Raw genomic sequence first — 24,389 nt, forward strand, 5'->3', positions numbered from 1 at the left:
CACGTAACAGAGGTTGATGAGGAAGCCATCCCGTATTTTGCCACAGAGAATACAACTGATGGGAGAGGAAGGAAGGTAGATTGTTCAATTTATGAGAGAAGAAGGAAATGGCGGCTGATAGGAGAACTAGGGTTTAGAGCCAGGCTCTGATACCATGAAGAAAAATGTGAATTGGTTCCTCTTTTTCTTACTTTCCAGAACAGTATGTACAGGGAATATATACAGCAAAATAGGAGAGAAAATAGGAGACTACATCTATCCTTTCCTAAATAATAGGAAACAAAATCTGGAAAGAATCCTAATGAATCTTCCTATTATAATTTAACTTATTCCGAAAATAGCCTAGATTACAAATAAATCATAACTTTGAATCTTTATTTTCAACAGTAACTATTCTTTTCTTTTTATTTTTCCTTTTCTGAAAGAAACTTAGTTTTGTATTGTTTGGCAAGCTAGAAAATGAAAGAAAATAAAAGAAAGCGCTGTAAAGAAGTTTGTAGAACCTTTATTACTCTAGCATTACAACTGAATGAATACAGACTGATATTTCTATTAAGCTACAATTTTCTCAACACACACACAAGTTTGTTACATCACATAACCATTTGCTGCATAACTAATTTGACACATCAGCTCAACCAGCTAACTAACTTTGCCAGGTCAAGCCTAGTGAGTTGATCTGCTAAAGTCAGCTACACAGCAACATCATGCTCTGCTCCAACTTCATTCAATTCACTAACATCCCCCCTCAAGCTGAAATGTTTAGGATGAACATTCAGCTTGCTTCTTAAGTAACTAAACTGTTTGAGAGTAAGCCTTAGTCAACACATCTGCTGTTTGATCTTGACTGGGCACAAAACATACTTCAATCTCTTTTGCAGTAACTTTATCTCGAATAAAATGTATATCCAATTCGACATGCTTAGTTTTAGCATGATAGACTGGATTGTAAGCTAAAGCAATTGCTTCTTGATTATCACACCACATCATAGGAGTAGAGCTCAATTTGATGTTAAGTTCACCAAGTAAAGATTGTATCCAGGGAACCTCTGAAGCAGCATGAGCAAGAGATCTATACTCAGCCTCTGTGCTGGACCTGGAAACAACAACTTGTTTCTTTGATGACCATGAGACTAGATTAGGGCCTAGGTAAACAGCAAAGCCAGCCACTGACTTCTTATCATCACGATCACAAGCCCAATCAGAATTTGAAAAACAATGTAGTTGCAAAGTTCCTTTGTTATTAAATTGCAGCCCAAGATGTATAGTGCCTTTTAAGTACCTCAATAACCTTTTGCATGTTTCCCAATGTTGTGTTCTAGGACTTGAAATGAATTGACTTAGGTTGTTTACAGAGAGAGCAATGTCAGGTCTGGTAAGAGTAACATATTGAAGAGCTCCTATAACACTCCTATATTGAGAAACATTATCAATTAGCTCTCCTGATTCTTTTGTGAGATAATAACCAGTAGACATTGGAGTAGGCACAGGACTGCAATCTGTCATGCCATGTTTATCCAGAATGTCAGTAATATACTTTGCTTGTGTCAAGGAAACCCCTTGTGAAGACTTGCTGACTTCAATCCCCAGAAAATAGCTAAGTTCCCCCATGTCTTTTAAAGCAAAGGCTTGATTCATAATCTTAATAACTTGCTGAATTAGTGTTGGACTGGAACTAGTGATGATAATATCATCAACATAGACCGAAACAAGAGTTAGATGACCACTGTTCCAGGCATGAAACAGAGAGTTATCAGACCTTGAATGCTAGAAATGCCGTTTAGAGATCATTGCATCCTTGAATCTATCAAACCAGGCTCTAGGTGCCTGTTTTAAGCCATACAAAGCTTTATTCAGCTTGCAGATATGATTAGGTTTAGTTGAGTCAACAAAACCTTCAGGTTGAGCCATGTACACCTCTTCAATTAAAATGCCATTTAGAAAGGCATTATTAACATCTACTTGCCTAATCACCCATTGATTCAATACTGCTAAGCTAAGAATAACTCTAACAGTTGAAGCTTTAACTACTGGACTAAAAGTTTCTGTATGGTCAATCCCATGTGTCTGATGAAACCCCTTTGCAACAAGCCTGACTTTATATCTTGAAACTGAACCATCTGAGTTATACTTTATTCGAAACACCCATTTGCTGCCAACTATCTTCACTGGAGTAGCATGTAAAACTAAATCCCAGGTGTGATTAGTTTTAAGTGCTAGATACTTTTCTTGCATAGCCTTATACCACATAGGATCAGAAAGTGCTTGGGAAACAGAAGTTGGTTCTGATTTCTGGGCTAATAAAGCTGACAAATAAATTTTTGGCTTGAAAATACCTGCTTTTGACCTGGTTATCATTGGATGACCAGTTGATGCAGGTTGTGGCAATGTATGTGGAGGTGAATTATGTGGTAGTGAAGAAGAAGAAGCTGAGTTGGAATTATCAGAAAAATAAAGTGGAGTAGAATTTGGTGAGGGAGTAGGAGCATCTGAATGATGAACATTTTGATGGTGTTCTGATGATGCTGCTAAAGGTGCTTGTAACTGAGTAATAGAAGGAACAGAGGAATTGAAAGAAGACTTATAATTTTTTGTTGACTAACAACTTGAAGAGAGTGAAGAAAAATCTGCTCCAGACTCATAAGGAAAAGAATTTTCATCAAAGGTGACATGATTTGAAATGTAAACCCTCTTAGAAGAGTGAAGACACTGATATCCCTTGTGTTGTGAATTGTAGCCAATGAATATACATCTGGCAGTTCTGAAATCAAACTTATGTCTATTGTATGGTCTGAGTGTTGGATAACAAGCACAACCGAAGGTTTTAAGTGTTGAATAATCTGGTTGATGATGAAATAACTTTTGGAAAGGAGAAATGTTGTTTAGAATTGGAGTTGGAAGTCTGTTTATCAAATAGACAGCTGTGTGGAATGCATTCCACCAAAATTTGAGTGGTAAATGTGCTTGAGCTAATAAGGTCAGACCTACATCAACTATGTGTCTATGTTTCCTCTCAATTCTTCCATTTTGATGATGAATATGTGGGCAAGGGTGTCTAAAATGGATACCAGAAGCAGTGAGTAATGAGGAAAATGTTCTGAACTCTTCTCCCCAATCAGTTTGGACAGTTTTGATTTGAAGTTGAAGATGCTTTTCAATAAAAATTTTGAAATTGGTAAACACTTCAAGAGCATCAGATTTGGCTGACAATGGAAATATCCAGGTAAATCTACTATAATCATCTAAGATTGATAAGTAGTAATTATATCCTTGGGTAGAACAGACATGAGAAGGACCCTGATGGCTGTCGAAGCCAACAAAAATAAATTCCTACTCTAAATAAATTGTGTATAGTGATTGAGCAGGGTCGTGTCCACAGAGATCGATAATTATTTAAATCCTTTTGAAACGTAAAACGTAAAATGGGGGAATTGTTGACAATAATAAAAATCAAATTAAAAATAACAAGAATGCAAATTAAAGTTGTAATTTAAATTGGAGAAAGCTCTGGTTGAAGGAATTAACTCAGCTTGATTCGACTACTGATCATTGATTCAAATATAGATTATTATTACTCATGAATAGACCGGTTATAGCTACTGAGACCCTCTAATAGCCAATCTCTCCTTAACTAGTCGATAACCAAGGTACGACCGTTGGTTATTTCCCTAATCAATAGACAACCCTAGATACGATCATAGAATTTAATCAATTGACAGCCTGAAAAACCAGAGAGACCCAAATCCTAATCAACACATATGATGATTCATTTAAATTAGATTGTTTATTCTCACAACACAACTCTCTGCTATGTTATTAGTCACAAGCATTAAATTCTTCATACGATGAATCCTTTAATTGACAATAGATTAAGTTGATAATTAAATAGTGGCCAATTACCTAATTAACAAACATAATCATGAAAATAATTCAGAGAATAAACAAATACCCAAAAAGTAATAAAACAATTAAAGCACAAGAAAGATCTCACAGTAGTGATGAATCAAAGCTTCATTAACCTTCAACCAGAAAAATGGGTTTAGTTTCTCATAGAGAGAAGAGAAAAATTAGATCTAGGGTTTCTTTTTCTCCAATCCAAAATTCCCCCCTTTCACAATAGATTCCTCCCTTAAATACTCTCTCTCTCTTCTCCTCTAGAATTCTATTTAAAATAAAATACTAATATCTGAAATATTAAATTCGTAATTACAAAAATAACCAAAAATACAAAACACGTTAAACTAAAAACTGCAGGTCCGCAGTTGACAGCACGCGCCCACGCCTTATCAATAAAGTTCTTCTGCCGCTCATAATTTCTCCAAGAGAACAATCATCCTTAAAAATCATCTTGTAGCTCAATTTTATCACCAATCAATAGAATTGCACCTACAAAAGTAAAACACAAGTAAATCATTATTATTAAGTGCAAAACATCGATATTAAGGGAAGTAAACAATGCAAAACTAGTGCATAAATTGCACTCTAACAAATTCCCCCACACCAAGATGATGCTTGTCCTCAAGCATATAACTCAAGATTAATCCCAAATCTCCACTCAATTCTCATCTCAACTCATCCAAAAATAGAAATTAAGTCGATCAACATTCGAGAGACAAGGATTTTAAAGCATAGAATCTCATAAGATAGAATAAGAACATTCAACCACCAAGAAGATCCATTCAAAATTCAAGTGCAACAAGATGTAATAGCCCTCTCAATAACTTCACTCCATGCACTCAAAGTGTTTAGGGTGTCATTTATCCACTCAAATCAAATCAAAGAATGCTATTACCATAAGCTTGCTCATATATCACATCTCAATCCACAAAACATGAATAAAATGCAAAAATCTAAGGGTCTTAAAAGGATTGTAATGGGGTTAAATGGGTTAAATGAAAAAGAAAGGTTTACGAAAGAAAAAGAGATCAAAATGAGAAGAATGAACTCATTGAATGAACTTATGATATCAAAATGCTTATTTCTACTCAAGTCACCAAGAATGTAAACATTTTTTTTTTCGATTTTTCTTTTTCTTTTTTTTTCTTTTTCCTTTTCTTTTTCTTTTTTTTTTTCATTTTTTCATTTTTTTTTGTTTTTTGTTTTTTGTTTTTTTCGAATCAAACAAAAGAAACGAACCTTGCACAATTTAATTCAAGCATAATGCTTGTTGATCTAATTGAGAAACTTCAATACAAGGTAGAAAAAGCAACAAAATATATCCACACAATGAGTCCAAAAATCTCCTTAAATTGAGGCTCAAAAAGAAGAAAAATGGTTAAGTAGACGGAGAGAATTAGATGGGTAATGGTTAAGGCTCAAACAAAGGTAGCAAATAAAGGTCTTCGGGTAGAGAAAAAGGAAAATGCGAGAATAGAAAAATGGTAAATGGTTTGCCCTTATCATTTTAATGCCTAAAATCCCGTAATGTGGCTTCAATATGCATAACAAAGCAAATTCTAGAATAAACAAACTAGGATTGATATTCACATAACAAAAATAATTAGAGCAAAGTGGTTGCTCATAGGCTCAAATCCTCACAAAGTTGGTAAATTTGCCATCAAATCATGTACACTCTTCAAATGAATCAACCATCAATAGTGGTGTAGAATGAGAAGAAGGTATGAGTGATATATAAAAGAAAAGGTAAAAATTATAAGAAGTGAGAAAGATGTATGTAGTAATATGAAAAGTGAAAGATAAAATGTGAGTGATGAAAGAGTATGGTAAAATAAAAATAGATATGAATAGTTTGAGATAGATGGGAAAAAAGTAGTGAGAAAGAAAAGAAAAGAAAATTAATAATATATGAAGCATACTAACTCCAAAATCATTTAAGGATGAGTAGAGTGAAAATAGATGAGTAGAGTGAAAATAATAATTCCAGACATCAATAATGCAAAAATCCCTCCCCCACACCAAGAACTTACATTGTCCCCAATGTAAGATAATCAAAGCTCACATAAAAATTAAAGCGTAAGGATAAAAGATTAAGGGCAAAAAAAAAAACTTCCCTGAATTGTGAGCTTTGATCCACATAACGTCTATGGGCTTGGCGGAAATGGTGGGGTAAATCCCACACTCTCGAAGTATGCGGCCAAATTCTGCTCCATCTTGTTCAGCTTGTGCTCCATTTTCTCTAACTGAATACTCAAAGGTGGTGCGGATGTAGAAGGAATAGTTGGCGGGGCAGCAGTGTCGTCGTCAAACTCGTCATCAGAGGTAGCACCACTCCTAGCATAAAGCTTCTTCGGAAGTTGAGTGGGTCCTGGTTCAGTAAACTGAAATCTCCCCTCCTTGAATTCAACCACACCTGTTCTTTCAAACACAGACATATCCAAAAATTCCTTTTTGCAAGCAGGATGCAAATCATTATTGTCGGGATCAAGAACACATAGGTTTATAGCTAACAGAGTAATGTATGGACCAAGAAATAAAGTCCTATACCGTTTAAGCACATTTTGAAATTGATCCGCTAACCAAAAACCTAAATTAGGCCTCACATCATTTAACATGCACCAGATAAAATAAAATTCAGTTTTAGAGAAAATTCCCGAGTGATCTTTCTTGCCTAAAAAATTATATGCTAAGAATCGATGCACACATTTCAAAACAGGATCACGTAAGAAAGAACTCTTTGATTTACTCGGGTCATAGGCATTGTGATCAACAGATAAATTACGCCAAAGACCATAAGGCTCAAAATTTTCGCTAAAGTCACAAGTTGTTCCTAAATATGCATCACTAGAAGAATAATCATCATCAATGAATCCTAAAGCTAGGTTAAAATCCGTGATAGAGTGTGAAAAATTTCGTCTCATTAACCTAAACTTAATGACATTCGGGGTATGCAAAGTAAAATCATTCGGCATAGTAAATTGAAAAGTAGCATAAAACTCCCTAATCAACTCAACATAACCCAAACAATCAACATCAACAAATTTACGCAACCCAATCTTATCTATCAAAGAATCAAAATTATCCTTAACATTCAATTTTTCAAGAGTCGGGTAATGAATATACTTAGCTGGAAGTATTTTGCAAGTGGAAATATCTTTGTACCTCTCTTTCTCTTGTTGAGTCGCGAACGCGAGGCACCCTCCGAGATTGGATTCCGCAAGTGGCAAAACACTCATGCCTTTTCCATGCTTCGATCTTTGTCTCACGGCTTTGCGTGAATCTGAAATTGTGTTCCATGGAACCGTAGTGGGAGCGGCAATCTTAGATTTCTTTACGACGGGTTTCTTTTTCGATGACTTGGAAGTAGATGCTTTCCTCTTCGGCATTGTTACAATAATTGCACTCACGGATTTCGATTTACCCGGCTGGAATACATGACGTAGGCTGGTTGCGTTGCGTTGCTGCTCGACTGGAGCTTGCTGTGCGGGTTGGAGCTGGTTGCGCACTGCTGGGCTGCGAGACACGGGATGCTGGTGCTGCGCTCGCGGGGGCTTGCGTTGCGAGCTGGTGATTCGCGTTGCTGGTTCGTGCTGCGTTGCGGGGCTGCTGGTGGGACTGATGTTGCGCGTTGCGGCTGGGGCTGGATCTACGCACTGCTGTGTGATTCGCGAGAGCCGGTTCGTCTGCGTTGCTGTGCTGCACTGAGGTTGATTCGCGTTGCTGCTGGTTGCGGTGCGCGATGCTGCGCCCGGCGGCTGGGGCTGGTGGGGCTTGCTGCTGGAAAACGATAATCAACAGTAATTTTTTTGAATTAGGGATTTGTGAACAGTGATTTTCGAATTTTTTTTTTTTTTTTTTTTAGTGATGAATCACTTTGAGACACTAAAAATTTCAGAAGTACTTTTTTAATAAGCACGTGGGCACGCCTTATCAAAAATTTTCTTCTGGCCAAAATAAGCAAACACATTATTTTAAAAAAAAATCTGAATCAAAATTAAAAGAAGATATAACAAAAACCAAAATAAATAAATCATTTGGGTTGCCTCCCAAAAAGCGCCTTTGTTTTATGTCTTTGGCTAGACACGTTTATGCATCAATCTCCATAATTGGGACTCTCGAGAGCCACATCCTCCACAATATTCACCGAAAAACCTTCATAAAAAGGTTTTAAGCGATGACCATTAACCTTAAAAACTTTGTCAGAGGTCGGACTCCGAATCTCAACTGCACCATGAGGAAAAACATTAGTAACAATAAAAGGTCCAACCCAGCAAGAACGTAATTTACCCGGAAAAAGTTTAAGCTTAGAATGAAAAAGAAGAACTTTTTGACCAACAGAGAACTCCTTTCTCAAAATCATTCTATCATGAAATGTCTTCGTCTTTTCCTTGTAAAAAATTTCCTGCGCTATAGGGTTAATAACATCCACAGAAAATACCGAATGTTCCTCACTAGGATATTTCATGGTATCATTCATATTGAATCCTATAACCTCTCCATCAAACTCCATAGTGAGAGTCCCTTTATGTACATCCATTTTAGTCATAGCAGTCTTAAGAAAAGGTCTTCCTAGCAAAATTGGGACAGAATTAGAGGAGTTATCATCTTCCATATCAAGTACATAAAAATCAGCAGGAAAAACCAACTCATTAACTTGTACTAAGACATCTTCTAATACCCCATCAGGATATGCATTAGACCTATCAGCTAGTTGAATTATCACGCCAGTTTCTTTTAATGGACCAACATTCAAAGATGAATAAATGGAACGAGGCATGACATTAATAGAAGCTCCTAGATCTAACATAGCCTTTTCAACTCTAACACTACCAATTTTACAAGGGATAGTAAACATACCTGGATCCTTGCACTTAGGAGGTAGTTTCTTTTGGAAAATTGCTGAAACATTCTCCCCCATGTGAACTTTTTCATCTCCTCTTAATTTTCTTTTGGAGGTGCACAGTTCCTTAAGGACTTTAGCATATCGAGGTATTTGTTTTATAGCATCTAATAAAGGAATATTTACCTCAACCTTGCGAAATGTCTCAAGGATGTCTTTCTCTTGTTCTTCCTTCTTGGATTTTGCAAACCGGCTTGGAAAAGGAGGAGGTATCACAATAGGTAGGGGTTTCGCTCCGGTGGGTTGTGCATCTTGAGATTGAGGCATCAATTCATTCTTCTCAAGCTCATCTTCTACATGCTCTGTCACTTTCTTACTAGGCTCTTGCAACTCCTTCCCACTTCTAAGGATGATAGCACTAACGTTTTGCTTTGGATTCACCTCAGATTATGAAGGCAATCTTCCTAATACTCGAGACTCCAGATGGCTTACTGTAGTCGCCAATTGACTCATTTGGTTCTCCAAGTTCTGAATGCTTGCTGTAGTTGCCTGCTGAAATTGTTGAGTGTTAGTCGCAAGTGATTTAACAATTTCTTCAAGAGATATACCTGACTTGGAGTTTGACTGTGGAGGTGCTGGTTGTCTTGGTGGATACTGTTGTGGGAATCCTGACGGTTTAACTCCATAGCTGAAGTTGGGATGATCCTTCCATCCCAGATTGTATGTTTGTGCATAAGGATCATACCTCCTCTGAGGCATGCCTGGAAATCCTCCAACTGCATTGGCTTGTTCAACGAGTTCTTCTTGGAGTGTAGGACACATATAAGTTGAATGACCCATATTGTAACAAATGCCACAAGTCTTCACCTGTTGCACATTACCTACAACAAACTTTTCCACAAGAGAAGTAAGTTTATCTAAACGTTGTTCAACAAAAGAAATATTTACCTCATTCACCTTCCTTGAAGTGGGATCTTGCCTGCTACTAAATTGTTGTGCATTGGCAGCCATATTTGAGATCAACTCCCTTGCTTGAGTAGGGGTTTTGTTCACCAACACACCTCCACTAGCAGCATCTATCATACTTCTATCCATTAATGATAGTCCTTCGTAAAAATATTAAATAAGAAGTTGATCAGAAATCTGATGCTAAGGACAGCTGGCACACAATTGTTTGAATCGCTCCCAATACTCATACAAAGTCTCCCCAGGAAGTTGTCTGATCCCACAAATATCTTTTCTGATGTTGGCAGCTCTTGAAGTAGGAAAGTACTTCTCAAGGAACTGCTTTTTCAAACCATTCCACGTTGTAATTGATCCAGGAGGCAAGTAGTACAACCAATCTTTAGCTAGCCCATCTACAGAGAATGGAAAAGCACGCAACTTAATCTGCTCTTCAGTCACGCCTTGTGGCCTCATACTTGAGCACACAACATGAAACTCCTTGAGATGTTTATGAGGATCTTCACCTGCAAAACCATGAAACTTGGGTAATAAATGAATAAGCCCAGACTTTAATTCAAAATTTACCTCCAAGTCTACATATTGAATGCAGAGTGGTTGTTGATTCAAGTCTGGTTCAGCTAACTCTCTAAGAGTTCTTTCTACAGGTGCAGGTCTATCCATCACTTGTTCTTCTGAATCGCTAGATGATTCAACTAAATCAGGCACTGTATCTGTTTCAGAAAGCAAAGGCGACGAGGATCGTTGCTTAGCTCGCTTTGTCTGCTGTCTCAGTTGGCGAGCTGTCTTCTCAATTTTAGGATCAAACGAAAGTGTACCTGTACGAGAAGAACGAACCATACACCAAGTAAAACGTAAAAAAGATTAAATAAATGACACCAATCCCCGGCAATGGCGCCAAAATTTGATGGGTGTCGAAGCCAACAAAAATAAATTCCTACTCTAAATAAATTGTGTATAGTGATTGAGCAGGGTCGTGTCCACAGAGATCAGTAATTATTTAAATCCTTTTGAAACGTAAAACGTAAAATGGGGGAATAGTTGACAATAATAAAAATCAAATTAAAAATAACAAGAATGCAAATTAAAGTTGTAATTTAAATTGGAGAAAGCTCTGGTTGAAGGAATTAACTCAGCTTGATTCGACTACTGATCATTGATTCAAATATAGATTATTATTACTCATGAATAGACCGGTTATAGCTACTGAGACCCTCTAATAGCCAATCTCTCCTTAACTAGTCGATAACCAAGGTACGACCGTTAGTTATTTCCCTAATCAATAGACAACCCTAGATACGATCATAGAATTTAATCAATTGACAGCCTGAAAAACCAGAGAGACCCAAATCCTAATCAACACATATGATGATTCATTTAAATTAGATTGTTTATTCTCACAACACAACTCTCTGCTATGTTATTAGTCACAAGCATTAAATTCTTCATACGATGAATCCTTTAATTGACAATAGATTAAGTTGATAATTAAATAGTGGCCAATTACCTAATTAACAAACATAATCATGAAAATAATTCAGAGAATAAACAAATACCCAAAAAGTAATAAAACAATTAAAGCACAAGAAAGATCTCACAGTAGTGATGAATCAAAGCTTCATTAACCTTCAACCAGAAAAATGGGTTTAGTTCCTAATAGAGAGAAGAGAAAAATTAGATCTAGGGTTTCTTTTTCTCCAATCCAAAATTCCCCCCTTTCACAATAGATTCCTCCCTTAAATACTCTCTCTCTTCTCCTCTAGAATTCTATTTAAAATAAAATACTAATATCTGAAATATTAAATTCGTAATTACAAAAATAACCAAAAATACAAAACACGTTAAACTAAAAACTGCAGGTCCGCAGTTGACAGCACACACCCACGCCTTATCAATAAAGTTCTTCTGCCACTCATAATTTCTCCAAGAGAACAATCATCCTTAAAAATCATCTTGTAGCTCAATTTTATCACCAATCAATAGAATTGCACTTACAAAAGTAAATCATTATTATTAAGTGCAAAACATCGATATTAAGGGAAGTAAACAATGCAAAACTAGTGCATAAATTGCACTCTAACAGACCCCAAAGATCTGCATATATCACTTGTAAGGGTGCTGAAGTTTTTGTTTCAACTGAATCAAAATGCAGCATATGATTTTTCCCATATTGACATGCTGAACAAAATTTCAAGCTTTCAATTTTATTATAAGCAGTAGAGTTGTTACAAGTTTTGAGTATAGTTTTGAGAGTATAAGATGCTGGGTGTCCTAATCTTCTATGAAGAAGATTTACATCAATAGAACTCTTTGTAACAACTGACAGACATGGCTTTTTATTCAATTCATAAGAACTAACAGCAGTGAGCTGATCAGAATTGAAAACAGGAGAACAAGCAAAGAGAGTGAATTTTATTTTGACCAACTGAATTGAGAAAGACTGAATGAGCAGCAACATGTGAAGAGACTCTATACAAGTCACCTTTAGCAACACCTTCAAGTAAAATTTTCCTTGTGTTCCTAGCCTTTATAAAAAACAAATCACCAAGAAATTCCAACAGTAACTGGATTGTCAGCCAATAATTTTGAAATGCTAAGCAAATTCTTAGTAATAAAAGGGACATGAAGAACATGGTTTTTAAAGGTTTAGAAGTTGAAGTATTTAGCACAACTGATCCTACATGTGTAATAGCTAATGCATTTCCATCTCCAACAAACAATTTTTCAGTACTAGTATAAATTTGTGAATCCAGAAGTTTACCTAGATCATTTGTAATGTGATTTGTTGCTCCACTATCAATATACCATGAAGGATCTTCAATGTGTTCTGGTGGAAGTGAAGAAGGCATAGCTGAGGAAGATGAAGCACTTGACTGTCCAGGATTATTATTTCCTTGACCAGAAACAAAAGTAGATGGTCTAGGGGTGAATGAGTAATAAGCAGAAGGATTACTATCTGGATACACCATATTTCCTTGATAGCCAAAACCAGCATTTAAACCAAAACCTCCAAAACCTCTGCCACCATTACCATTAAAAGCTCTTCCTCTACCATATTGCCCTTGATTAAAACCTCTGCCACCATTCATATTACCTCTGCCATAGTTTCTCTGTGGAACAAAAGATGAATTGTACCTATTTTTGCATCTATTGGCTGCATGACCAGGTATGAAGCAGATTTGACAAACAGTTTCAGAGGAATTACCACCATTATTAAACTGACCATATCCATATCCATTAAAACCTCCATACCTAGAATTATTTCCATAATTTTTTTGAAAATTGCCATTATTCTTTCCAGCATATGAGTTCTTCTGAGCAATATTTGCTGTCATATTGTGCATCACATCACCAGCAATTTTTCCTTTCTTTTGTTCAACTCTATTTTCATGATTCAATAGCAAAGGATATAGTTCATCTAATGTTATCTTCTCACCTCGAGCTAAAACACCTGTGACTAAAGATTCATAATCTGATGAATCAAGACCAGTTAATACATGAATCACAAGATCACTTAACTCAACAGGTTTTCCAGCTAGAGCTAAAGTATCAGCTATACGTTTTACTTTTGCAAAGTAATCAGACATATGCATTGCACCTTTCTTAATAGTTTGAATCTGCATTCTAAGTGTTTGAATTCTAGCTTGTGATTAAGAAATAAACATACTAGTAAGAGTCTTCCAAAGCTGTTTTGAAGTTGTGGAGTCAATCACAGTAGCAAGTAGATTTTGCTGTATCGACGACATCATCTAACTCAACAGAAGTTGATCAGTCTTCATCCAAGCTATGAACTCTGGATTAATAGATTTGGATTCAGATTCAGTAAAAATTTCAGCTCCATTGTTGTTTCCAAAAGAAAGAAACTACTCAGGACATTCTTGATCACCATTGATAAACCCTTCCAGACCGTTTCCTTTGATCGATGCTAAAATTTGTGCCCGCCATAAAATGAAGTTGTTTTGGTCTAGCTTTGCAGGCGTAACAAAACTAAAAGAGTTGTTATTTTGAACTGTATTCGCCATTTATGGCTCTAATACCATGAAAGAAACTTAGTTTTGCATTGTTTGGCAAGCTAGAAAATGAAGAAAATAAAAGAAAGCTCTGTAAAGAAGTTTGTAGAACCTTTATTACTTTAGCATTACAACTGAATGAATACAGACTGATATTTATATTAAGCTACAATTTGCTCAACACACACACGAGTTTGTTACATCACATAACCATTTGCTGCATAACTAATTTGACACATCAGCTCAACCAGCTAATTAACTTTGCCAGGTCAGCTTAGTGAGTTGATCTGCTAAATTCAGCTACACAGCAACATCATGCTCTGCTCTAGCTTCATTCAATTCACTAGCATTTTCCCTTGATACATTAGGAGAAAAGACTGCCTGTGAGATACAACAATGTAAATAACTTCTCATGGTTCATTGAATCTATAACGCACTGAGCCCTATTCTAAAATATGTAGGTTGCTTCTGAAAAAGGGCTTTTCTCACTGATCTTTAATCTTCAAGAAAGTTTGTTTCATTTCAGAAGGTATAAGTTTCAAACTTATTGTATTGGGAGGTTGTATAGTTGTAACCTAAGCATCTGCAGGTTCCTGGTTCAACACATTATAGTATGGTATTTTATTTTGTCACAAGGCAATTGGTTACGGGATCACTTTTGCAACGGTTTGTTGATGGCGATGATGAATTTCGCAATAGTAGGTTGAAACTTATTCCATCTGTTCCTAAGGTATCCATCTTGGCCTTCATGTAGTAGGACTATATTAACGTATACTTACCCTTTACTGCATGGTACACTTCAATTTGTACAAAGAAGGCATGCATTTAGGTGTGAATGTATTGATGGGTTGTACCTTCAAACTTTATCTCCTTTTTACCCTCTTGAATTTGTTTTGCACTTGTTCTTGATTTTCAGCACTGAATCATGCAGGGGTCATGGATAGTGCGCCAGAGTGTTGGAAGCACCCCTTGTTTATTGGGGAAGGCAGTTGATTGTAACTATATTCGCGGTCCCAAGTACTTAGAAGTAAATGCTCTTGGAATTTCTATAGTACATGAGATGTTCCCCTTTCAAATAGCGTCCAATACCTTTAACATGGTTTAACATTGTTCATCTTTCTGTAGATTGATGTTGACATCGATTCTTCTACTGTTGCTAATGGAGTTTTGGGCCTTGTAATTGGTGTAATTACGACATTGGTGGTTGAGATGGCTTTCCTTGTACAGGTATGTATGATTGTTTTTTTCCCCCACTGCTAAATGGACACAAGGGAAAAGACATGATTTTGAGATATTGCACTGCAACTTGCATTTTTGCATACTTGAATGTTCTCAGAATGATATAATGCTTCTGTGTGTGTCTTCTTTATCTTGCTCTTCTGTATGCAGGCAAATACTACAGATGAATTACCGGAGCGGCTGATTGGTGCTGTACGTGTTTCTCATAGAGAACTCAAGTCTGCTGTTGTCCCAAAGCTGGAACCAGAGATATCATGACTCTGGTTTCATTTCAGCTCAACTGTGTTTTTTTTTTAATTAAAAAAATCATTTGTTTTAGGTATACATACATGTATTTTGATTCTATTTTCATTGTAATTTCTCATTTACTTTGAATGAAAGTCATTGGTGTTTTCGAATGGGAATTTTGCATTAAAAAATGAAGAATAATGAATAGGAAATTTCCTGATTCTTTAGTTACTATTTTTGGTATGAGTGTAATTAGTAGTAAAGTAGGTTTCTACTCGCAAACAAGTGAACTACTCGATTCCCGAGTGGTATCAACCAGTTTCCAACTTTTTAATATACACTAATTGTTATTGTTTAATAGCTACTACTATTAAAACTCAACAGCTAGCAAAAATACTTAAAAAAAATGATTTTTCTTATGATGCTGTGAAAAAAATTACGGGTGTACTTCTTTCCATGAGATCTATAACATGGTCTCGACTTCACGAAATTCTTTTAATTTAAAGCGTGCTGGTGTGAGGTCAGTTTAACTGATTAATTCTTTTTAACAGTGGTCGAGATAATTTTACTATACTAAAAAATATTCTTATTCTGATAATGCCACAAATGTTATGCTGTTTTCTTCAGATAATGATCTTCCATTAGGAGAGGTTAGAAATCAAATGCTTAAAAGACCAATTGAACGAATAATACAGAAATTTAGGCAGAATCTAATAGAATATTGCATGAAACATGAAACATCAATTCAAGTCCTTTCTTAAACGGAGAATGCATCAAACAAAATCCAAAGTGTCTTGCAAGTCTGTAGCGTGAGCAAAAAATTGTAAATATGTAGAACCAAATTATTCAAGTACAGAAGAACGAGCAAGCTAAATCATGTATAAGAGATTGGCCTGGTTCGGGATAGCTTCTTCACTGTATCTGAAGGGTTGGCTCAATCTCTTCTTTAGAATTCTGCAGATTTTGTAATTACTCGTGTAAGCAAGTATACATTGCCACCATAAGAATAATGAAGCTAGAGTAATGATATGACCACCACCTCTTGTGCACAAACAATATTGTATAAACTAATGCGACATAATATGATTGGTTAAACAAAAACATTACATGGCCCTCATAATTTATTTATTTATTTATTATTATTATTATATATTTTCAGTCAACCAATCATATTATATCACATTAGTTTCTATAAAATAATTTGCTAAATAGCACCAAAACTTAATTGATACTCACCATTTCATTGAACAATTTTTTTATGGTGTCATTGAGGTTGCCTTCCCAACATCGTTCATCATCATCTTTTTCTTCTTTGGTGACGTTCACTTTGTTTAGCATTGGTGTGTCTAAGAGTCCTTGAGAGAAGATCTTCATTTTTGGACACTGTCTCACAACTACTTGTTTCAAGGACGGGAATTCAAGAGCGTAATTACCTAAACAAAAGCTTGTTAGGCTTGGCAAACAATCAAGTCTCAAGTACTCCAATTCCTTGAAAACATTGCAATCTTTCGCTTCTTCTCCAACCTGCAATTGTATGATTTGTTCTATCATTTTGCAATCAACTATCATCATTCTTTTGAGATTCACTAGATTTTTAGATGCTGAGAGCGTCAACACATTTATCAATCCGTGACACTTCGATACTGCCAAAGCCTCAAGATTTTCCAAATGCCACGAAGGTGGTACTAATTTTTGCAACTTACTACATTCCGATATTTTTAGACTTTTCAAGTTTGCAAACACTTTGTTGGATTCGGCATTTTCCTTCCAGAGATGGTGCACTTTGTGTAATCCAGACAGCTCTAACCATCTCAATCGAGGGAATGAAACCTGAAAATCAACAAAATTAAGTTGTAAATGAAAATATGTATCCAATCTCTGCAGTCTTCCCCTGCATATTTTATGGACAAGATTAATCACGACATTTTATATTTTTTTTCCAAATTAGAATGCTTTGCAGTAGGATCCCAAATATAAGTATCAAATCGATTACCCTTTGAAACACATAAATGAAATCTGATACTAAATCCAATATGAATTAGCTAGGAAAACAGAGATGTTACACACATAATTAATAGAGTTCATCACCTCGTGTTACCAGGCATCCAATTAATTTAAGACATTTTAATAATTCATATTATAAAGTTAGTTGATAGCGGAGGTTATATTGTTAAATCATATATAAATTAAGACGACGTGCAAAAAGAGGAGTCATTAAATTCGATTTGATTCTAACGAAATTACATCTATGCGAATGAAAGTGAAGGGAAATAATAATAATAATAATAATAATCACCTTTTCATCGAAGAGAGGTTGTACTTGATGAGCCAGCAAGAAGTTCTCTTCTGATGTTAATTTTTGAGGTTCCTTATTATCCGCTGTCATGTGCAGTACAGAGTTGGATATGAATGTTTCTATATCTCGGCAATTCTCAATAGTTAGATTTCTCAACATAGGCATTTCAATTATATTCCCAGTGAAGTTGCAGAATCTTTTGAGTTTTGGAAGATCAGTGAGCCTCAGCCTGTAAAGCTTAGGAAACAGGGGGCTTATATGTTCTTTGTCAGCATTTAGCTCCTCCAAATGAAGCACCTCTTCTATTGAATCACAATTCCTCTCTTCCAGCCATACCAAATTGTTCAAGCACCGTAGCAGATTGGCAGGAATAGCACTCGACATATTCGTGCAGTCATCCACAGCCAGTTGTCGTAAATTGTTGAAGAAGCTGACAGGCAGTGCTTGGCCATGCCATATTTCTTTCAAACGTGGAAAATGTGAGAGTTGCAAATCCCATATGTCACGGAATCCAATCTGCACAAACAAAAACAATTGCACTGGATATATATAAATTTTTTTTTTGAATCAACTTACATGTTTTGTGTTTTAACTTCTAAAACTATATATACAAGGCAGGTGTATATGTTCAAATGTCCAAGTGCAAGGGAGATGCATAAGTAATTTCGACGAATCGATTTAACACATACCATTTCTTCGTAACACTTTTGTATAGTGGAATTAAGGTTGCCTTCCCAATGGCGCAATTCACCCTCTCCCTGTTAAGAATAGAATTAGTTAGTTAATGAGTATGCTGACATGGCAGCTGAGTCAGCTAAAGGTTGTTATAGAGGTTGTTAGTAGTAAACTGTGCGTGTGTGCAATGTGTGTAGAATCTTCTATGCACATATAAAAAGGCTTGTAATTTCCAGATTCATTAGATCAATAATAACAGAATTCTCAGCTTACAGAAGTTTTCTTTCTTCCTATTTTCTTAGTAACCAAACAACATCACAGTTTCATATAAAACTTAATACTTCCTTTTTACTCACATGCACTTCGTGCAGCTTTGGTGTGGATACGATTCCCTGAGAAAAAGTCTTCATGTTCGGGTAACATGTCATAGAAACTCGTTCCAATGATGGGAATTCAAGAGTGTAATCCTCCAAACAAAAGCTGGTAAGCCTTGGTAAATGATTTCAGGTAATTTTTAAATATTCTAAATTCATTTAGAATATTTAAATGAATTTAGAATATTCACTATTTAGTATTAGGAATGGAGAAAGAATTTCAGGTAATTTTTAAATATTCTAAATTCATTTTTCATCTTGATTCTAGTTTTTTAAAAAAATTTAATTTTCAAACATGCGTATTTTTAAAATAACTAAACTAAAACGCTGTATTTCCCTTTTTTTCCCGATATTCATGCTTTTAAAAATGGAAAACATTTCTGGAAAACACTTCCCAACGCCATCAACATGGGACTGTTATAGATGAATTAAGGAAAAGAGAAATATATAGATGAATTTGTGAACCTATAAGATGAGTGACTATCCTTTAATTTTTGAAAATTGTACTTATTAAGATATGAGCAGAAACAATTAAATTGAATTATATTATGCTGTTGAATCGTGATTAAAAAAATTATATTGTTGATTCTAATGCTGGCGAACCTAAAAACTGGACTTAAAATGTAGATTTGAGAGTGGTGGTTCGAAGTACAATACTTGAAATAAATAATCAGTGGCTGAATATCATTTGTAAACAAAAAATGGTTAAAATATTGTTGGATGTAATTTGAAAAAAAAAAAAAGATTCGAAATGAATACAGCAACCTTACCAATGGAGGAAAAATATTCTTTAGGTTATCACACTCAAATATCTCTAAATTCTTCAATTTGCTGAAAGACTCCGAAGCAAGTTGGTGGTGCCATATTATTCTCAAATTATTCATCCAGCTAATATGTAATACCTCCAACCTAGGAAGTCGTACCTGGCAGTTAAAGATTAAATAACTAATTAATCAATTAATTGCATAATCAATTGATAACTAAATTAGAGGCAGATATTAACTAAACTTGAAGACTCAAAGAAAAGACAAATTAAATATTGTGACTAAAATTAATTTTTTTTATTAAAAAAAAAACCTTTTCGTCAAAGAGAGGAGGAGGTTGCATTTCAGAATGATTGGTGTCTTCTGGTGAGCTCGTAGAGATGAATCTTAACATATTCCAGCAACTCTGAATCTCGAGGTTTAGCAAAGAAGGGAATTCAACAACTAAATCTGAATTAATATGTCCCGTATTGGCAAAGCTTGTTAGTTTATAAAGCCAATAGAGCTCCAGGGAGTGTAGTTTAGGAAAAACCTTTAATTCAATCAACTTTCCTTCTTCTCTTTCTGACCACCCCGTGGTGTCGACTACCCCTTCCATTGACTCACAAGATCTTATCTCAAGATGCTGGAGTTGCAAAAGACTATTAACCATAGAATAGGAAAACAGATACTTCATACGATGACAACTGCTCACGTACAGCTTTGTTAAATTTCGACAACAGTACATTCCTTGATTATGATCGGCCCATAATTTTTTCATGTTTCTTAATGACCTGAGATCCAATTCCTCTAAGCTCGGAAGAATAACCTGCAAAGAATACCCGTACATTTTTGTTCCTTCAAGTACAACCGTCTAGTATAATATTCTTTTGATGATCGAAGATTAATCGTGATAATAAATTAATCAATTAATTATTGAACAGAAAATTATCACCTTTGGAGCAGGATCATCATCAGCAGTGATTTCGTTGAATCCCAAAGAAGTTGTTGGTTTCTCCCTGTCGGGTCCTATAAACAAACAAAAACAATATACATAATTAATCTTTGTTTTTTTTTTCAAAATAATTGAGGCGAAGTCAATTATCCCACCGGTACTTAATTTCAACACTTACCAACAATCATTTCCTGATCATCGCAAAAAGCCACTTCTACCTTTTGAAGCCGCAGTAGGTTTTTGGCTATGGAGAATGAGAAAAGATGCTTCAATTTGTGACAGAATTTTACTTCTATAATCCTTAAGTTGCTGAAAGATTGATCTTCTGTGAGTTGGCTGTCACATATTGTCTCCAAATTGATCAAACGACGAAGAGACAATGACTCCAGCAAGGGGAAGACTTTGCGACGAACCCGTCCAACTGAACAGACAATATGCAAAATCTCAGAACAACTTTCTGCAGAAAGATGCTTCAATCGTGGATAACCTTCCCCATCATCTAATTCATGAACAACATTCTGAACACCCTTCAGTTCTTCTAGATAGAGATATTCAGTTCTCGTCAACAACAGTTTCATCCTGTAATTCTGCAAAAGAACGCCAAACTTTTCCAGCCCCTGGAGCTTCATCAATCTTGATAATCCAGATTTAACGGACCAGCTGCTCCACCACTTATTTCCTATACATATCCTATAGCTTTGTAATTCCACAGAGACGAAATCCTGCGGTAAAATTTCGGCATCCCGAACATGTATCTCCAAAGTAGTTAGCTTTGACAGCCCATTCAATTCAGCAAGACTGGCGTTACTTCCTCCTTCAACCTTCTCCCACTGTGAAAAGCTGTTACCAATATATAGTTCTTCTAATCGAGATAATTTTGATATGACATTTGGAGCTATCACCACAAGACTGCTACAATTTCTCAAATCTAGCAACTGTAATCTCGTCAATTGTCCAATTACAACTGGCAACTCCTTAACATCAGAATCTCGGAAGCTGAGAATCTCTAATTTCCTTAGCTGTCCAATTATAGTTATTTCGTTCAGTCGGCAACCGTCTAAACACAATGTTCGAAGGTTAATGAGGCGACCAAGTGATGAAGGTAATGAAGAGAAAAATATGCCAGTAAAATCTAAAACTTTGAGTTCTTCTGTCCCTTCAAAAAAGAGGTCTGAAATTTGCAAAGAGCTATCACGCTTTGAAAACAACAAAAGTAACTCGAGACGGGGACATCCCAACCTTTCGGGAAGCTCTTGAATATCTCTATAAGGTAAAGAAATAGCAATTGGACCTTCCCGTATTGTCTCTTCCATCTTTTTCTCCACGTAGGCAACATTTGGAATATTAAACATGAGCTCCTTTTCTGCAATTGATACAGCAACAGCATGAATGATGTCATGCATTTTAACTTCATCTTCAGCATCACCGTCCAACAATAAGCATGAAGATTTGAGTTTGTCGATCAATGCATCCACTCTATTCCTTGCATTTTCCAATGTGCGAACATATTTAAACAAACCCAAACCCATACCCATACCATATCTCAACAAGGAAGCAACTTGTATAGGAGTACCTTCACCAAATAGAGAACAAAGAAGGAACAAAGATTTTGCTTCATCACTTTCCAAGAAGTCGTAACTCAATTTTATGGAAGAATACACATCTGCATCCATACCATGAATTTCTCTTAGATTGGAACTTCTTAGCTGATTCAACGCATCCTTCCAAATGGCAAGACTCTTATTTTTCAGAGCACTTGCAACTGTTCTCAGTGCAACAGGCAATCGTCCGCATTTTCCAACAATCTCATCCGCTAAAGGTTGAAAAGCAGATGCTTTTGCGGAATTGCCCACGATCTTTTCAAAAAATTGCAATGCTTCTTCCTTTGATAAAACTTCAATTGGGAAAATCTTCTGAGAATTCATATCATTGATCAATAAATCTTGACTTCTAGACGTCAATATTATCGTGCGTCTCCTTAGATCTTGCTTTCTATCTTTCTCATCAACATCCCCAGAAGGAATTCCAATTTCTTCCAACCTAAGTTTTTTCCAAATATTATCTAATATAATGAGGACTCGCTTCTCTTTCGTCAATCTTTGACAAAGTTGTTTTGCTCTGTGGGGTTTGCTATCATTCAAGTCAAAGTTCATGTCTAAATCGGAAGCGAGCTTGTCTTGAATTTTCTGAACATCTGGGTTCTCTGTTACCTCAGCCATAACGACCTTATCGAACAACTTATCTTCCATAACTTGCTTTGCAATTTGCTTGACTAGCGTGGTTTTACCCACGCCGCCCATACCGTGGACCCCAATTATGTTGAGCTTATCATCCCTCAATGCCTCCACAACATCTTGAAATAATTTCATTCTTGAATCAAAGGCCTCGAAATCTTTCGCTTGCATATGTTCTGTACTCTCTGGAGCAGGACGGTGGGAAACACTAGAGAAGTTGCCTTTTCTCACGAGACTAGCGGCAGCTTCTGCGGCCTTTACTGCTTGTTTACTAAGTTTATAACGAGAAATCAAGTTGGGGCACAATCCTTTGAAGCAGGACTTCTTAGCTCTATCTTCATCATCAATGATGGATTTTGCAACCCCTTCACTGATGCATTCATCAACGCCATTAAGCCAGTCTGCAACATCCTTGTAAATCTCATCTCTTTGTTGAGTAGCCTGACGAACGGGTATTCCCACCCTTTCTCTTTTATATTCCAGCTGCTTCACTTGATCTTTTAGCTCAGCTATGTAGCTCTGGTACTTGAACACATAAGATATCTGCCGCATAATCCGTTCGAGCAATGCCTTTGCACCTTCTGATACAATGCTTGAAAAAGCTTCGAGACCCACTTCTGAAGCCATTGCCTAGCCTGTTGCATATATATATACATTAGCCGATGGAAAAATTGGATTCAAATAAATTAAAGTGATCCAGAGGGAAGGACAAAGAAAGAAATGACAACGAATGACTTTTTAAACAAAGGTTTCAAGAGCCTGAATCGAAAACCAACAATTTGAAAAAAAAAAAAAGAATTGGAAGATGGATGCAAATTAACCATTGCTAATACTACATAAGAACACATAAGTTAACAATGAACAGTTACTTAAGAAAATTAAATGACAAGATTAAAACAAACAAGCGCTATTTTTTCTTGGACAAATGTACCTGTTTAATTATTAAAGACTTAATGAGCTTCACTATTGGCCTTGAGTATATAAGAATGAGCAAGAGATCAATGTCAACTGCAGAGGAATGTCAGTAAAGGTTTCATGAGAGTGAGTAATACAAATGAATTGTAAAAGAACAAGACTTAAGCGTGCACCCCCTGTTTTGTTTTATTCGTTATGAAAATGATATTGTACCCAATTTTAAGAGAGCATAATAATAACCATTTAATGCATAAATTTAGAATTAGCTTTTTTTTTTGTAATTCTTTATTTAAATATACACGTCAATGGAAAATTTTGAAAATTTGGATACAAAATTTTAAATCACCAGAAAAAAAAAAGCACGGGAACGGAAATAGAGGAATCTTGTTTTACCTTTTTTTTTCCCCCCTTTAACTCTCGTTCTTATATAAATAATCTTGTTTTGATGATTGTGACTCGTGACTGCGGGAAAAATTCTAATGGAAACAACTCAATTTCGGAAGATAAGCTTAATTCTGCAAGTGATGAATTTGTTCAATAGACTCTGTACCTGAACTCGTTGGATTGGTTGATTGATGATTGACTAAATTTGAATTAAGTTTAATAGCTTAGCTATCATGTACTCCTTAAAAGCAAACGTAAATCTTTTTTAGATTTGACTGAATTTGGGAACCTGTTGGATTGATTGTTTTTAGATCATTAATATCAGATACTACAAACGTAAATATTTTCTTGTGGTTGAGTCCTATTCAAATCACACAAAATTGCACGACCAAATATTAAGAGAACGTAATAATAATCACTCAGTGCGTAAGGGTAAATTTAGAATTACGTATTCTTTTTTATTTAATAAAATCCCAGCGAGAAAATCATAAAATTTAGATATAAAATTTTCAATCACCAAACAAAAAACAGGGGGAATGAAAACACAGGAAACTTGTTTTACCTTTTTTTCATCTAACTCTTGTTCTTATATAATATTTTCCCTAGTGTTTCAGGCAAGCAAAAAAAAAAAAAAAA

The 24,389-nt window shown here is 35.6% G+C and overlaps 1 protein-coding gene across 1 annotated transcript; it reads right to left on the reverse strand.

Annotated features, from left to right (window-relative positions):
* Positions 1 to 19,898: 19,898 nt before the first annotated feature.
* LOC18040181 (disease resistance protein At4g27190) lies at positions 19,899 to 23,081 on the reverse strand. Its single transcript, XM_006432549.2, has 4 exons — positions 20,399 to 23,081; positions 20,221 to 20,294; positions 20,012 to 20,094; positions 19,899 to 19,911 (listed from the first exon to the last, which is right to left on the reverse strand). Exons 1-4 carry the CDS (start codon positions 23,079 to 23,081, stop codon positions 19,899 to 19,901), a joined length of 2,853 nt encoding a protein of 950 aa, XP_006432612.2.
* Positions 23,082 to 24,389: the final 1,308 nt, after the last annotated feature.

This window comes from Citrus clementina, unplaced genomic scaffold (assembly GCF_000493195.1).
Source record: "Citrus clementina cultivar Clemenules unplaced genomic scaffold, Citrus_clementina_v1.0 scaffold_5, whole genome shotgun sequence".
Lineage (NCBI taxonomy): Eukaryota > Viridiplantae > Streptophyta > Magnoliopsida > Sapindales > Rutaceae > Citrus > Citrus x clementina.

Coding starts and splice junctions, on each gene's coding strand:
- LOC18040181 (XM_006432549.2), bottom strand. CDS start 23,081: ATGGCTTCAGAAGTGGGTCTCGAAGCTTTTTCAAGCATTGTATCAGAA. Junction 20,295..20,398: donor TGATCAGGAAATGATTGTTG/GTAAGTGTTGAA, acceptor GTTTGTTTATAG/GACCCGACAGGGAGAAACCA. Junction 20,095..20,220: donor ATGATGATCCTGCTCCAAAG/GTGATAATTTTC, acceptor TATTCTTTGCAG/GTTATTCTTCCGAGCTTAGA.